Genomic DNA, 16,171 nt, shown 5'->3' with positions numbered 1-16,171 from the left:
CAAGCTCCGTGTAATTAGCTGGGTAGCATTTCTTCAGATGTAAATATTGGTGGTTTAAAATTATTCAAATGATAATTCCAAATGGTTGCCAGCCATTTCCTTTTGAAATCAGGCAACTGCATTGGGAAAGTTCTGATGAATGGAGAGAATAAGATTGTAGCTTATTGTTCAGTTGGAACTGGGTGAAAATGAACACATTTATAACACTACCAACTTTCCATTCCTTCATGGTCATGTACAGTTTGGGTTGGGAAGGGAATAGTGGTAGGGTTGACCATGCCAAGCAGTCATTCTTGGTTCCTTTTCATTCACTTAGTGACCATTTCTGTCTTGTCATTTCTTCTCTTCTTAACCTTGTCGAATGTTGGGTCTAAGCAGCAGAACCGTTCATGTCCTGGAAGCAGCTAATTCTCACCTCCTGCCCTTCGCACATACCTTTCCCTCCCCTGGAATCACAGCATCCAAGTTTGAGCTACACAGTTTCCCATCTCTAGTTCAAGCAACTGTACTTAGGAGGAAGTCTTCCAAGGTTGCTACTTATTGAAACATTTCTTTCAGCCCCATACAGCGCTTCCCAATCTTCCTTCCCTCAGGGCACTGAGAGACTGATACTTGCACAGCATGCTAGGGAAAATCGCCGCTACCGTCCAAAGAATGAGGAGACTGGGGCTCTGGTAGCTGCTCCAAGATCTAAAGGAATCAATGTCTCAGCATATTTTAACCTTTTCCTGGCACACCAGTTGGGAAACTCTGGTGTAGAATAGCCCCACGATACTCTAGTTGCTATGGGCCATAATGATGTTATGTATTCCATTTTGAATGTGAGCTGGTGGATTGGGGTTGCCTAAGAACAAGTTGTATTTTGTCTACCACTGGAGAAGGACAGTGGTGAGATACTTTGTGAATTTTCCTTATTCAGAAATCTCAGCAACAATGGCAGCACGGCTCCTCTGAACCAAGGAAACGGCCCTGTCCCGCAAGAACTCTCTGAAGTGGTTGTCATGAGTCTGCTGCAAAGTGCTGTAGGTCAGGAGGGGGCTCTGGGGATCCAAACCTGTGTGGCACAGCTCTGCTGACTGCTGTGCTAGCTACAGTTTGCTGAGCCCATGGGCCAAGCCAACGCAGAATCTAGATCCTGGCCACAGGGATTTGATGGAGTTTGGAAATTGCTGAAGACAAGGGAAGAGGTCTGTACCAAAGAGCCCCACTGAGTGTGATGGGCTGGGAAACAAGGTCTCCCACACAGGGCAGGACTGAGGATGATCTGGAGGTTTTTGTCTGGAACAACTGAATGAATGGAAGTGCCATTTGCTGAAATAGGGAAGACCGGAGAAAAGGTGGTGTATGAGTTGACCAGCATTTGATAAGCCCATTAGGCAGCTGAGGGGAGATTGTCTAGCCGTGAGCATTTGAGTTTGAAGCCAGGGAGAGAGGTCCACACTGGGGTATAAATTTGGGAGTCAAGGTGGGGGTTTCTGCTGTGGTGTTAGATTCATTCATTCACTCACTCATCAAACAGATACTGAGGGCCTACTGCACACTAGATGGAATCACCTAAGAGAAACTAGAAAGAAAGATTGTATTCCCCTCTCTCCCCCTGCAAAGAGAACCAGTGAAGCTGTGTCCTTCCACCCATGCTTTCATATGCTTGTTAGACTTGAATACAGTCAAAAATATGGAGTATTGCTTTCTTATTTTTAAACTTTACATCTAGTATATATAATTGTGCATCTTGTTTTCTTCATCCATGACATTCACATTGACACATGTTACTCTGTGGATCAATTCATTTAACTCCTGTACAGTTTTCCACCAATCAGATACCCCACACTCTGTTTAGCCTCCTGTTTATAGTCAATTCTACCATAAACATCTTTATATCTGTCTCCCTGGGAATGTATAATGAGAGTTTCTCTGTAGGGAGGATTCCCACATCACCTTTCCTGGATGCTGTCAAACTATCTTTCAAACCGAGTGTGTGAGAGTCTCTCGTTCCCCACATCCTCACCAACACTCGCTTTTATCGGACTTTTCAATATTTACCAGTTTGATGAATGTGAGATTTTTTTAAATCTCATTTTAATTCTCATCTTCCTGATTACTAAGCATTTTGTATAGTTTATTTGTCACAAATGTTGCCTCTTCCGTGAATTGCCTGCTCAGATCCTTTGTCTACTTTTCTGTCACATTGTGTTTTTCCCCCCTTCTTAATGGAGTGTAGAAATTCTTTGTTGGATGCTAATATTTAAAACAAATTTGAACGTTTCAATTTTAATACACATTTTCTATGACTATATACTTAACCCTCCACCTTTCTATGATTATTTCTTAAACGATGCTTACCTAAATCCTAGTGATTTTTTTTTTCCAAAATCGTTTTGTATCTTTGCCTTGTTAGGGTTGTCGAATTTCCAGGCCATAGAATCTAAAGCTGTTTCTAAAGGCCATAAAATATGGCAGTTTAGAGAATGCGCTAATTTTAATGGTTCCAATCCCCAAAGCAAATTACATTTACGAAACCAAATCATTTTCCACATCCATCGCAATTGGATGATTATGACAGAGTCTGGTACATTGTTAATTAATTTTTAGGTAATACAGAGAATATGAAAGACATCTATGGTTGTTATCAAGAACCATGCAGCTGCTGCGGGGCTGTGTCACTCAGCTGGGTGCGATGGAGTCTTGAAGTTCTTATTTAACCTGGAAAATGAACATGTTTGACAAGACACTTTCTAGAATCCACCTAGCCCTAAAACTGACTTCTTCTCTTAGAAGCTCATTTTTCAAAGCCCCCATAAGCCTTAGCAAAATGAATTCATTTCTTAAGGAAATTAGAGACGTTGATAGCACCAAGTGAAATGAAAAAAGCCATCAGTGGAAAACAGAATGCACACTTGACCTTTGTACGACACGGGTTTGAACTGTGCTGTACTGAGAATGTATGTTCTCTTCCTTATGATTGTCTTAATAATATTTTCTTTTCTCTAGCTCATTTTAAGTATACAGTATATAGTACATGTAACACACAAAATATGTGTTAGTCAACTATTCATGTTATTGATAACATTTCCAGTTAACAGTAGACTACTAGCAGTTAAATTTTTGGTGAGTCAAAAGTTATACGTGGATTTTCAACTGTGCAGAGGTCAATGCCCCTAAACCCCATGTTGTTCAAGGGTTATAGTCTAGTTTACACTGGTGAGTTGGGCAGTTTAAAAAGCAACTTTTGTGTCTGGCTCTGAAATTCAAGAGGAAACATTCTATGTACACAGACAAGCCAATCTCAGGGTATGTTTTCAGGGATGTGGATCCAAACTCCACAGGACATAAAGGGCTAGGTACTACGTTGACTCACACTCAGAATTATAGGCAGCTGGGGCTGTGATCTTGATCCTGGCATTCTGTGTCCAAGAGATTTGACACCAACCGAAGGTAATTACCATGTACTATTACAAAGTCAGCCAGTTTTTGTGAGCTCCCCAAAAGAAAAGGAAACTAGCAGAAGCTGGAAGTGTGTTCATTACTTTAGGGATCAGATGCTTGAGTCTTTGGACATAAGTCAGTTCAGCTCTGTGCCCCCATTCCTGGCACCCACTCTTCAAAGGGGTATTTTGACTTCATGACTTTAATTGAGGAAGGCCATTTTTATCCCAATTTCAGAGCTTTCTTTCTTTCTTTCTTTCTTTCTTTCTTTCTTTCTTTCTTTCTTTCTTTCTTTCATGTTTATTCATCTTTGGGGGTGGAGGGAGGAACAGAGAGAGAGGGAGACACAGAATCCAAAGCCGGCTCCAGGCTCTGAGCTGCTAGCACAGAGCCCGACACAGGGCTCAAACCCACAAACCATGAGATCATGACCTGAGCTGAAGCTGGACGCTTAACTGACTGAGCCACCCAGGCGTCCCCCAATTTCAGAGGTTTCTATTTCTTCTAGTGTATGGGATGCTTCCAAACTGACTGCCAGTCTCCTTTCACAGTGGCTGTGATTTCAGCCCATCCTCTGAACACACATCTTCTCTGCCCTCTTGGAGTGCCAGGCAGATGACATTTGCCAATATTGATGCCTCTTGGTAATGTGGGGGCTCCAGAACCCCCTTTAGGGCTAGTAACACGGTCTCCGCTACATATGTAACTTGTCCCTCATTCTTTCCACCACCGTTTTGTGCAACCAAAGGTTGTTGCCAGGTGAGAAGGGGATTCTTAAAAGACTTTGCAAAAATTATACTCATCCACTTCAATCGTGGAATGAATAATATTGTTAATAACGTGTTCTAGAGGGCCCAGGTCATTTCTGGAAAAAGTTCAGTTGCATATAGATATCTTTGCTAATTCAAAAGAATGCTATCTAAAGTGATCAGATAGTGATGTGCTCTCTGTAATGGCAGCTGCTGAGACCTTCACTGAGGGGCAGCTCAGGTGGGCAGATCACGGTGAGCATGTGAGCCCATACGCTTGGGCAAGTGGGAGAACTGAACCAAGTAGCTGTGACCCTTTGGCTGCTGATCCAAGGTCCAGTTCACTCTTCAAAAGGTTCTGGGTCCTCTTTATGCGTGCATTTTCTTGGGCCTTTAATAATTTGTGGGAGGGTTTCAGGCCAACATTTGCATGAGACAAGTTCTACTAGCCCAGTGACAACTAAAAGTGTGCAGAGAACAGTGTAGGGAAAGGCAATGCAGGAAAAGAAATGGGCTGATTCCAAGAGACAGACTCAATGCTGCTGTGTAAGCAGAGTCTTGGCACTCTGTCAAAGCAGACAGGTAGTGTTCCAGAAAACACTGTGGCTTGACCTTTAGCAAGTATTTAATTCCTTGTTCCACTAGAGCAAGCTTGATTTGTTTTTGATTTCTGTTAAGTGTTGTAATTGCTGGGAAAGATTTGTAGTTGTGAAAAGGTGCTTTGCAGAACATGCATTATGGTTTGTATTTTAATATTCTCTGATTTGGGCTATTTAGAAAAACCTCTTTTTTTCTGGCATACCCAAAGTCAGCTTTTTTCAAACTGTGGGTGACAGATCAGTAATCCAGTTTCCTAGGTCTCAACCACCGTTTTTGCAATGAAACAGAACAGAATAAAACATGTCAGTGTTTGTCTCACAGAGTAAGAATAATTAATTAGGGGTGATTTTCATTATTTCCAATTTTATGCTTCAAAGTCAGTCCTGCTAGTACCAAGGGCAGAGTCAGAACAGGGTGAGGAGGTATAAGGAGACCGCTGGTGCTCTGTTCAGTAGGAAAGGAGAGGGAGCTTTCTTATGCAGAGAACTGACCTCAAACAGAACTGAGTGTCTGCCTCCTGGGTGCCCTGTCTCAAGTGTGTGTGCAGAAGACTCCAGCAGGGGTCTGTAGAGCACTGCGGTTCACAGTTTCTAAGCTTAGAGTAGGGTTTTCATCCGATCTGCCTTTCTTAGCTGTGTGGCCTTCTAAGTTACTTAATCCCTCTGAGCCTCAGTTTCCTCTCTTGTAAAGTAAAGAGACTGGCTCCTATGTCTTGGGTTACTGTGAGGAGGGAATGTTATTATTCACACTAGCTGCTTGGTCCAGTGCTCAGCACATAGACATTTAGAGCATGAGTGTCTATAGCAGCCTTATCCACAATTGACAAAACTCGGAAGCAACCAAGACGTCCTCCAGTAGGTGGATGTGTACATAAACTGTGGTACCTCCGACGGTGGAATATTCCTTAGCAATAAAAAGAAATGAGCAATTGAGCCATGAAAAGACATGGAGGAACCTTAATGCACATAACTAAGTGAAAGAGGCCAATCTTAAAAGACTACATACTCTATGATTCCAACTATATGACATTCTGGAAAACACAAATCTGTGAGGCAGTAGACAGGTCAGTGGTCACGAGGGGTTGGGGAAGAGGGAGGGATGAATAGGTGGAACACAGCGGACTTTTAGAGCAGAGGAAAAAAATCCGTTTGAGGTTTCCACTGCTGTTATGGTTTTATTATAGACGGCATATACAAGATAAAATTGAATATAACATGAGCTTTTAGCAATACTTTAATACCCATCATTTCCGATTTATATTATATAATCTTGCATAACATGCAACCACTTGTACATCCATCTAACAAACTCTCACTATCCAAAAATCCTTTCTGAGCTTGATGCATCATCTAGGGCCATGGTTCTCAATCCTACTGGACCCGTATCCCATTCGCTAGCCTGAAATTAAATTCCCAGATTAAGGGGGCGCCTGGGTGGCTGAGTCGGTTGAGCGTCCAACTCTTGATTTCAGCTCAGGTCATGGTCCCAGTGTCATAGGATTGAGCCCCGCGTTGGACCCCATGCTGAGCGTGGAGCCTGGTTAAGATTCTCAATATCTCTCTCTCTCTCTCTCTCTCTCTCTCTCTCTTAAAATTAAAAAAAAAATCCCAGGTAATATAACTCACCTATAATCATAATTTCAAAATTAATATAATGCTACAACTGTAATAGAAAAAGATATAAGAGGCATTTCTGATAAAACATTCATTTCATGTGTAACCTACGTGCAAAACTACACTCAAGAGGATCCTGGGGTCAACAGATGCCGTGCTTGCTCATGTGGAGACTCACCATGAATGGGGCAGCTGTAAACACAGACTGATGCAGGCATGTTGTGCTGGGACTCAACTTCCCCCCGGTAGTGTTGTGTCATCTGTGACATGGTTTTCTGAAATTATGAAGCCCTGAACAAAACAAAGTATAGCCTTCCTTTGAATTGTGTACATAGTTATGTTCCTGGAGAATTGAGAGTATATTAAAACCACACAAGAATTACTGTGCTTGAATGTAAAATGGAATTAGGTTCTAGGCTTGGATGATTAAACACAGAAACACAGTTTCACTTACACAGAGGTCTGGCAGGATGCTAGGATGTCAGGCACATTGTAGGATATATGGTATCTCTAGCCACTGCTTACTGAAAATCAGTGATGCTCCCCAACCTTTGTGACCATTAGACGCCATTGATTTCCAGAAGGCTCCACTGGTCCAGGACCCCTTCCTAGAGGTAAGAGGGCTGGAGATGTGGCTTGGGGCAATGGGAAGCATCTTCTAGGACCAGTTCATATCTCAGCTGAAGCAGCTCCTTAAGTCCTGGAGAAATGGGACAGTAGATGCTAGTCTGCTTTTCTGGAGAGAAATTTATTTCTTTATTCTGACTCAAATTTCCCCTTGTTCCCTACAAAAATCTTTTGAAGAAGGAGACTCAAGGGGCGTGGTCCATGAAAGCAATCATCAGCCATGCATGATCCTTCCCTGAAGGACCCCATCTGCAGAGGGGAACAGCACTTCTGATCCCTGTTCCCAGCATATCATAAAAAGATTGCCTTTCTCCATTGAATAACAGATGAGACACCAAGTTTATGCCTCCATGTTTACAGTGAGCCTTTTTACTTTAAGACCCTTTCTGTGTTGTTGCGGAAAAGAACCGATCGTACTGAGAAGAGCCCATGACGTGACATTTCTGTGATTAAGGCAGCAGAATATGGGTACGTTGGGTTTTTTCAAAAGCCGTGTTTGCAGGAAGATTGTACACAGAGGAGGTATTCGGTTACATATACCCAGAGGTGGTCAGGTTTAGTCTGGAGGTCACAAAAGGAGAAAGTGACTCATATGGCTATAGATGGCATCTCAAAAAATGGGGTGTCAGGAACCAGCCTTCATCTTCCATGTTCTTTTTCTTTTTTTAAATTTCTATTCGCTTTGGCGGGGTGGGGGGCATGGAAGAGGCAGAGAGATAGGGGGATACAGGATCTGAAGTAGGCTCTGTGCTGACAGCAGAGAGCCTGATGAAGGGTTCGAACTCATGAGCCAGGAGATCATGACCTGAGCTGAAGTCGGATGCTCAACCAACCGAGCCACCCAGATGCTCCCATGTTTGTTTGTTTGTTTGTTTGTTTGTTTTCTTTTCTAGTCTAAGTTTAATAGAGATGTTTGTGAACTGGTTTAGAGGGGTGCGGGGTCATGGCCAACACTGGCCTTGCCCAGAGCCTGAGTTCTCAATATTGTTCTAATAATCCATACCATCTTTTCTGTTTTGGAATGAAGCCTGATCTGTAGCAATGTCATTCTTCTGAGAGTCTTCCTCCCAGAATTTCTCTGAGAATACCTGAGAGAGGTGGGGCAGCCTATACCCCTTCATTAAGAACTGCCCTTGAAAGAGTCCCTGCATAAAGAAAATAGAACCCATCCTAATTCCCGACAATAAGAGCATCTTGACAACCAAAAGGCCTACATGAATAATACTTTACTTAGCAAATGCATATTGGGAAAACCATAGTATTTTCTATCTGAAAAGAAATATGATTAATTTTTAAACACCATCGGGAAAATTGACTTTTTCCCATCTGTATAAAGTTTGATGAATCTATACACAGGTATAGATTTGTGTAGCCATCACCATAATGGTGCCCCTGGCATCCCTTCTCCATCCAGGTAGGTGGTCTTTTCAAGAAGAGCATGTAAATGTCATCTCGCTGTTAGTGAGTTCGAGCCCGGTGTCAGTGTCAGTGTGCACTCGCACTGTCAGTGAGGAGCCTGCTTAGGATTCTCTCTCTCTCTCTCTCTCTCTCTCTCTCTCTGCCCCCCCACTCTTCCCTTGCTCTCTCTCTCTCAAAATAAATAAACTTTAAGAAAAATGTATCATTTTTTAAAAAGAAGAGAATGTAAATAACATTAGTATGTCATATGGTAGGTATCCTTTTAAAACTAATTTATTTTCACTTAGCATAATGCCTCTGAGATTCCCCCAATTTCTTGTAAATGTCAACACTTGGTTCTTTTTCATTGGTAAGTAGTATTGCATTGTACAGATGCACCACCATTTATCCATTTACTGATTGAAGAACATTTGGGTTGCTTCCAATTTTCGCAGTTATGAATAGAGATGTTATAAACATTTGTTTTTATGTGAACATAATGTTCATTTCTCCAGGGTGGATACTTGGAAATAGGATTGCTGCCATATATAGTAAACGTATGTTTAACTTTATAAGTAACTGTCAAACTATTTTCCAAAGTGCCTGTACCGTTTTGTATTTCCATCAGCAATGTGTAAGAGTTCCTTCCAGTCACTCTGCGTCTTTGTCAGCACTTGGTATTGTCAGTAATTTTAATTTTAGGTATTCTAATGGGTTTATAGTTGTATCTCATCCTGGTTTTAATTTGCATTTTGCTAACAGTTAATGATATTGAACATCCTTTCAAATGCTTTTTGACATCCTGTATCCTCTTTAAGGAAATGCTTCTCTTTGCATATTTTGCCCACTTTTCAGTTGGTTTGCTTTTTTCTTATTGTTGAGTTTTGAGAGTGCTTTATTATGCATACAAGTCAGCTATGAGGTTGGCAAATATTATTTCCTAGTTTGCACCTTGTCTTTTTATTCTCTAAATAGTGTCTTTTATAGTGGACTTCATTTTGATGAAGTCCAGATTATTGGTTTTTTCCAATGGAGTTTGTTGTTGTTGTTGTTGTTGTTGTTGTTGTTCCACATCTTGGAACCCCTCACCCAACCTAAGGTCACGTGTTTCTTCTAAAAGTTTTATAGCCTTGGGGCGCCTGGGTGGCTCAGTCAGTTGAGTGTCCGACTTCGGCTCAGGTCACGATCTCGTGGTCTGTGAGTTCGAGCCCCGCCTCGGGCTCTGGGCTGATGGCTCAGAGCCTGGAGCCTGCTTCCGATTCTGTGGCTCCCTCTCTCTCTGACCCTCCCCCGTTCATGCTCTGTCTCTCTCTGTCTCAAAAATAAATAAACTTAAAAAAATTTTAAAAGTTTTATAGTGTTATATTCTACATTTAGATCTATGATCCATTTTAGGTTGGCTTTTGTGTAAGATATGACACTTAGGTTAAAGTTTAGTTTTTTGCCTATGGATTTCTAATTGTTCCAACACTGTTGGAAACACTATTCTTTCTCCATTGAATTCCTTTTGCACCTTTGTCAAAACTCAATTGGCCATATTTATGTGTGCCTATTTTTAGATTCCCTATTCTGTTCCACTGATCTATGTGCTTATCCCTTTGCTAATACCACCCAGCTTTGATTACTATAACTTTACAGTAAGTTTCAAATTTGGGTAGTTTGAGTCCTCCAATTTTATCAGAATTGCTTTAGCTCTTCTAGTCTCTTTGCTTTTCCATATAAATTTTAGAATCGGCTTGTCTATATGTACAAGAAATCTTGCTGAGATTTTAATTGGTATTGTGTGGAATCTGTAGATCAACTTGGGGGTAATTAACATTTTTACTATGTTTAATCTTCCAATCCATGAACATAGTATATCTCTCCAATTATTTAGATCTTTGATTTCTTTCATCAGAGTTTTATAGATTTTATATACAGATCCTATATGTGTTTTGTTAGATTTATACCTAAGCATTTTATTTTTTGGAAACTTTTGTAATGTTACAGATATTTAAATTTCTTTTTTTAGTCAGACATTGCTAGTCATGTTAGTTTCCTGTGGCTGCTGTAACAAAACTTGATGGCTTAAAACAGCAAACTTGATGGCTTAAAACAGCAAATTTATTCTTTCACAGTTCTGGAGGCCAGAAGTCTATAATCAGTTTTGAGCTGAAATCAAGGTGTGGCAGGGCTGTGTTCCCTCCAGAGGCTGTAGGAGAATCTGTTCTTTGTCTTTTCCAACTTCTGGTGGCTGCCAGTATTCCCTTCTTGCAACCACATTACTCCAGTCTCTAACTCCATCTTAACATTGCCTATTCTCTGTGTTGAATCTCCCTTTGCCTCTCTTATACACTTTGGATGGCCTTAGGGCATTCCTAGATTATCCAGGACAGTCTTCTCAAGATTCTTAATCATATCTGCAAAAACTTTACCATATCGGGTAACAGTCACAGGTTTTTAGGGATTAGTACTTAATATCTTTGAGGACATTTTTCAGGCTACTACATTATTGTTTAGAAATGCAGGGCACCTTGGTGGCTCAGTCAGTTAAGCTTCCGACTTCGGCTCAGGTCATGATCTCGAAGTTGTGAGTTTGAGCCCCACGTCAGGCTCTGTACTGACAGCATAGAGCCTGGAGCCTGCTTCGGATTCTGGGTCTCCCTCCCTCTCTGCCTCTCCCCTGCTCATGCTCTCTCTCTCTCTCTCTCTCTCTCTCAAGCAATAAAATAAACATTAAGAAACATATAGAAATCAAGATTTTGTGTGTGTGTGTGTGTGTGTGTGTGTGTGTGTGTTAACCTTGTGTCCTGCAACTTTGTGCTAAACTCACTTATGAATTTTAGGAGCTTTCGGTAGAGTCTCTGGGATTTTCTACATAGATAATCATGTCATCTTCAAATAGTGATGCTTTTACTTCTTTCTTTCCAATCTGTTTGACTTCTGTTTCTTTTTCTTACCTTATTACATTGACTAGGACTGCCAATACAATGTTGTATAGGAGTAGTGAAAGTAGATATTCTTGCTTTGTTCCTAATCTTAGGAGGAAAGCGTTCGTTTGGTCATTCCTCATTAAGTATGATGTTAGCTTCTATTTCTTCTTTGCTGAATTTTTTTTGATCATGAGTGGATGTAGAATTTTGTCATATGATTTTTCTTCATCAACTGATATAATTATATATTTTTTCCTTCTTTAGATTATTAATAGGTTGAATTACATTCATTGATTTCTAAATATTGAAACAGCCTTGCATTACTGGGACTAACCCCACTTCATTGTGATGTATTATTATTTTTATACATTGCTGGTTTTGATTTGGACTATTGTGTTGAGGTTTTTTTATGTGTATATTCATTAGAGATATTGGTCTGCAGTTGTTTTTTCTTATGCTGTCTTTTTTCTGGCCTTGGTATGTGGGTAGTTCTAGCCTCAAAATAAATTGGGAAGTATTCCTTCTTCTTTTTAATGGAAGATATTGTGGAACTTTGGTGCTATTTCTTCTTTATATGTTTCATAGAATTTGCCAGTGAAAACTTCTGGGCCTGATGATATTCGTTTCCAGAAGATCTATAACTAATTTAATTTATTCTATAGTTATATGACTTTTTTAGGTTACCTATGCCATATTGGGTGAATTTTGGTAGTTTGTAGTTTTTGAGAAATTAGTCCATTTCATCCAAGTTGTCAAATATATATGCATAATATTGCTCATTGTATTCTGTTATTTTTATAATATTTGTAGTATCCATAGTTGAATCCTCTTTTTATTTTCTGACAAGTTGTGCCTTCTCTCTCTTTTCCTTTGCTAGTGATTTATCAATTTTATGGATCTTTTCAAAGAACCAGCTTTTGGTTTACTGCTTTTTCTCTATTGTTTTTTCTGTTTTCGGTTTCATTGATTTCTTTATTATTTCCTCCCTTTTGCTTGCTTTGGGCTTATTTTGCACTTCTTTTTTCTAATTTCTTAAGGTGGAAGCTCAAATTATTTGAGACTTGTCTTCTTATTAATATAAACATTTAATGCTATAAATTTCCTTATAAGCACTATTTAGCTACCTTTGACAAATTTTGATATGCTGTAGTTTCATTTTAATAAAAATGTTTTCTAATATCCATTGTGACTTACTCTTTGATTCATTGTCAAGTGTGTGTTGTTTAATTTCCAACTGGTTTGAGATTTTCCTATTTTTTGTATTGATTTCTAGATTAATTCCATTATAATCTGAAGTATACTTTGCATAATTTCAATTCTTTAAGTTTGTTGAGATTGTGTGACCCATGATATGTTCTACCTTGGTGAATGTTTGGTTTTTGAAATTTGCATTTTCTTTCTGAGTTTGGGATTTGGGTTTTCTTAATCACTCAAGCCTCTTTCTGGAAGGTTGTCACTCACATCCCATTCCTTTCTTTCTCTAGGACACCCACGATGTGCGGAGTGATGATGAGGATGGGTATGAAGAGGACGAGGAAGAGGAGGAGGAGGAGGAGGAAGAAGCCACCAAAGGCAAAGAGAGAGACTGTTTGAAGAATGGCCTCGGGGCCAACAGGCATCTCATTCTCAACGGTCAACATGGCCGTTAGGTTGAAGTCCATGCAGCTACCGGGTCACAGTGTCCTCTAAGGGCTGCTGGAAGCCAGAGTTGCTTCCCCCTCCACAGCTGTGGCCTACAGAAGCCACAGGGACCCCAGATTCTGCCCTTTCCTCTTTTCAACCACTACCTTCCTCTCCCCCTGAGATGTATTTAACAAAATGTTGTTAATTTGTGTTAAAATGTTAAATATAGCATCCCTATGGATTTTACTGCAGTTAGGACTCAGACTGGTCAAAGATTTCAAGGATTTCTCCAGAGGCCCATTTCAGTTTTGTGTTCATTCATATATGTGAGACTGGTGGTTTTCCATGCGCTCATGTCATGCCAGTAGGACTTTGCACCTTGCCACCTTGCTCACTCTCAGGATTACTTGAGAGGTTCTAGGGGAACCCACTTTTTCAGGTGTGTTCAGCCACAGAGAACAGCTCATTGCCTCCCAAAGTGATGTAGAGGATGCAATGCAACAGTGGCAGAAGGACCAAAGGAGGTGACCAGGCTTCCAGGGCTCACTGGCCACTTTCTGATGTGTGTGGTTTTTTTAAACCTTCCAAGCCTTGGTGTCCAGTGGGAATAGTAATATTTGCCTGGCCTACCTCATGGAGTTGGAGTAAGGATCAAATGAGATAACAACAGAAGGAAAGCGTATAACTGCCAACTGCAATGTGACTGTTACCTGACCCTGTTTTCACTATGATGCCAACTCTGGGAGACAGAAACCTGGCTACACTTGGCACTGAATGGGCCTGAACAAAAGGCACAATCTTAAAAAATTTATTTTAAATGTGTCTGGAGATACCCAGAAGTGCAAATATCCAGAAGGTTGTTTCCATTATATTTGGTAACAGCTACCCAGGGATGATTCTCAAATTCCCCCAAATTCTCTACCCCCAGGTCCCCTGGCCAGTGGAGGCAGCCTGGGCCCCAATTCCTTATTGTCTTTTGCTGGCCTCTCACTCGCTTCCTGAGAAGGAAGCTTTCCTGCCCCTGCCCCTGCCCTGAGCCCCTCCTTCAGGCTGGCAGAGCTGCCCAGACAGCAGTAGGATCCCTCTGGGGGCCTGTCCCGGAGAGTCAGACCCAGGGCAGGCTGCTCACCTAGCCATTATTTCCCGGAAAACCTGAGCCTTTGGGGCATGACATGTGTGCAAGCTGTTGACCCAAGTGAAATCTTAGAAACAGAAAGAGAATGCCACACTCTTTCATCTCTGCTATGCAACCCAATCAGACTGCTCAACAGTAAGACAGAACAAAACAAAAGGCTGCAAAATACCCCCTGAGAAATGTCCAAGGACAAGTGTTAGAGTCAATGGCAGCTCTTGGGGCTGCAGACCACTCAGGGAATACAGATACAGATACCAATACAGATACAGATACCAATACAGGCTGGTGGGTCAGTAGCCTGCTGGTGGCCCCCTCAGGGGGCACATCTGAGCCCAGAGTGCAGGGCAGACCTGAGACTTAGGGTTCAGCTGGCTGAGGAGAAGCTGAGCCTTGCAGAGGAAGAGCTTGAACGGAACACACAAATACCCTTCCACACACACACACACCAATCTCTCATATTTTGGGGGCCACATTTTGCACTTTTGTCCCATTTGCTTGGGGCCCCTATTATAAAACCAAGCGGGAGTTAGGGCTGTGAGGGCTGGCAAGACATCCACACAGGCCCCCCTGATGCAGGCTGCTGCTGCTGAGTGGAAAGGCACAGCCCAGCAAGGGTTCCCCGGTTTTTATTCTTTAATAAAAAGATGTTTTTAAAATCTTCAGGATAAACAAAGACAAAACTCAAAACCCTTGCTAATTCTTTCCCCATCAAGATCTCTTCCTGAGGAGTCATTAGAACAACAGAAAAACCTATGTCAAGTTTTCTCTGCCTGTTATTTGCTTTTATGCGTACAATGACATAGGCATCATATGTACAATGTTATATTATAAATCTAGAATGCCTCCACTCCCTTTAGAACATAGCTGTTAAATTATTATTAATATTATATTATATTATTATTATTGGTGGAAGAAAAATCCCATTGAGACACTATGTTTTATGTTTCCAGTTAACATACTGTTTTTTTCCTTGATTTATTTTGGTCTTGTCTCTGTACCAAATTATCTTCTCACTTAAGGTAAAAACATGTTTATTGGCTGCTCTAGCCTCCAGTTCTTTTTTTTTTTTTTTCTTATTTAAATGTGAAAGGTAAACTTGATAGGCCAACTTCAGCTCTCTCTGATACAACCGGAAGCACTGAACTACCTCTGGAAAGGTAGATACGCATTTTTGTAACATCCTCTATGGCTTTTGTGGTCATTTTAAAGGTCACCTCTCTTCCTACCAGAACCAAGGGCTCACACTATGCCAGATGACTTTATAAAAACACAGTCCACTGTGCCACCAATGTTATAATGGTGAAGACTTACAATAAAGCAAAGGCAGAATCCGGAGGAGTAGATTCAGCACACGCATTGCTTGGCTTCTGAGAGATCATTATCGCTCTCACCGACAAGTGGAAAAAAAAAGATTTGCCTCTAGAAATGCCCTGCCGGAAATCAGAGGGAACAGGGAGAAGGGTAGAACCAAGTTAGGACATTAAGGCTGCTGCCTTTGGCGTATCAGACTCCAGACAAGAGGAAATAGGCCTGACGGGGGTGACCTTCTTGGCTGTACACAGTGCGGACAGACCAGTGTGGGCTGGGGTCTAACCTGGGTCATGGCATCTGGGGCCTGTGGTGCAAGGCAATGTTGAAGTGCTAAGAAAGGGGACTGATCCAAAAGGAACTTTCTTGACCACATTTTCACTGTGACTGTAGAGCAAGTAGACATTCAACAGATAAGAGAATGTTATGAGCAACTTTATGTCACTAAATTTTAAGGTGTGAACAAAATGTGTAAGTTCCTAGAAAAATGCAACTTGTTAACATGGGCACAAAAAGAAGTAGATATTTAAGTAGCCATCTAAATGAAACAAAATTCAATCCAAAATTTTGAAATCCACTCCTCTACCCCCTACACACACAAAATCTTTAGGCCCAGATGGTTCATCCAGTGGATTCTTCCAATATTTAAGGAGTAATTAACACAGGTATTATACAAACTTCTGTAGAGACCAAAGGAACACATCCATACCTGTCTCATAAAGCCTGCATAATCTCAATACTAAAATCTGAAAAGAATATTAGGAGGCAAAAACCCAACAA

General features: G+C 41.0%; 1 protein-coding gene across 1 annotated transcript in view; it reads left to right on the top strand.

Annotated features, from left to right (window-relative positions):
* CERS3 (ceramide synthase 3) overlaps positions 1 to 15,129 on the top strand; it is a 106,843-nt gene extending 91,714 nt beyond the window's left edge. Inside the window, exon 12 of the mRNA XM_019460107.2 lies at positions 12,810 to 15,129. Coding sequence (XP_019315652.1) covers positions 12,810 to 12,974 — 165 coding nt within the window. The 3' untranslated portion in view covers positions 12,975 to 15,129. The remainder of the gene's footprint in view (positions 1 to 12,809) is intronic.
* The last annotated feature ends 1,042 nt before the right edge of the window (positions 15,130 to 16,171 follow it).

Source organism: Panthera pardus, unplaced genomic scaffold, assembly GCF_024362965.1.
Source record: "Panthera pardus isolate Hobbes unplaced genomic scaffold, ASM2436296v1 HiC_scaffold_24, whole genome shotgun sequence".
In the NCBI taxonomy this organism is placed as follows: Eukaryota; Metazoa; Chordata; class Mammalia; order Carnivora; family Felidae; genus Panthera; species Panthera pardus.
Note: the sequence above shows the minus strand (reverse complement) of the source record. Positions and strands in the feature narration are given on the sequence as shown.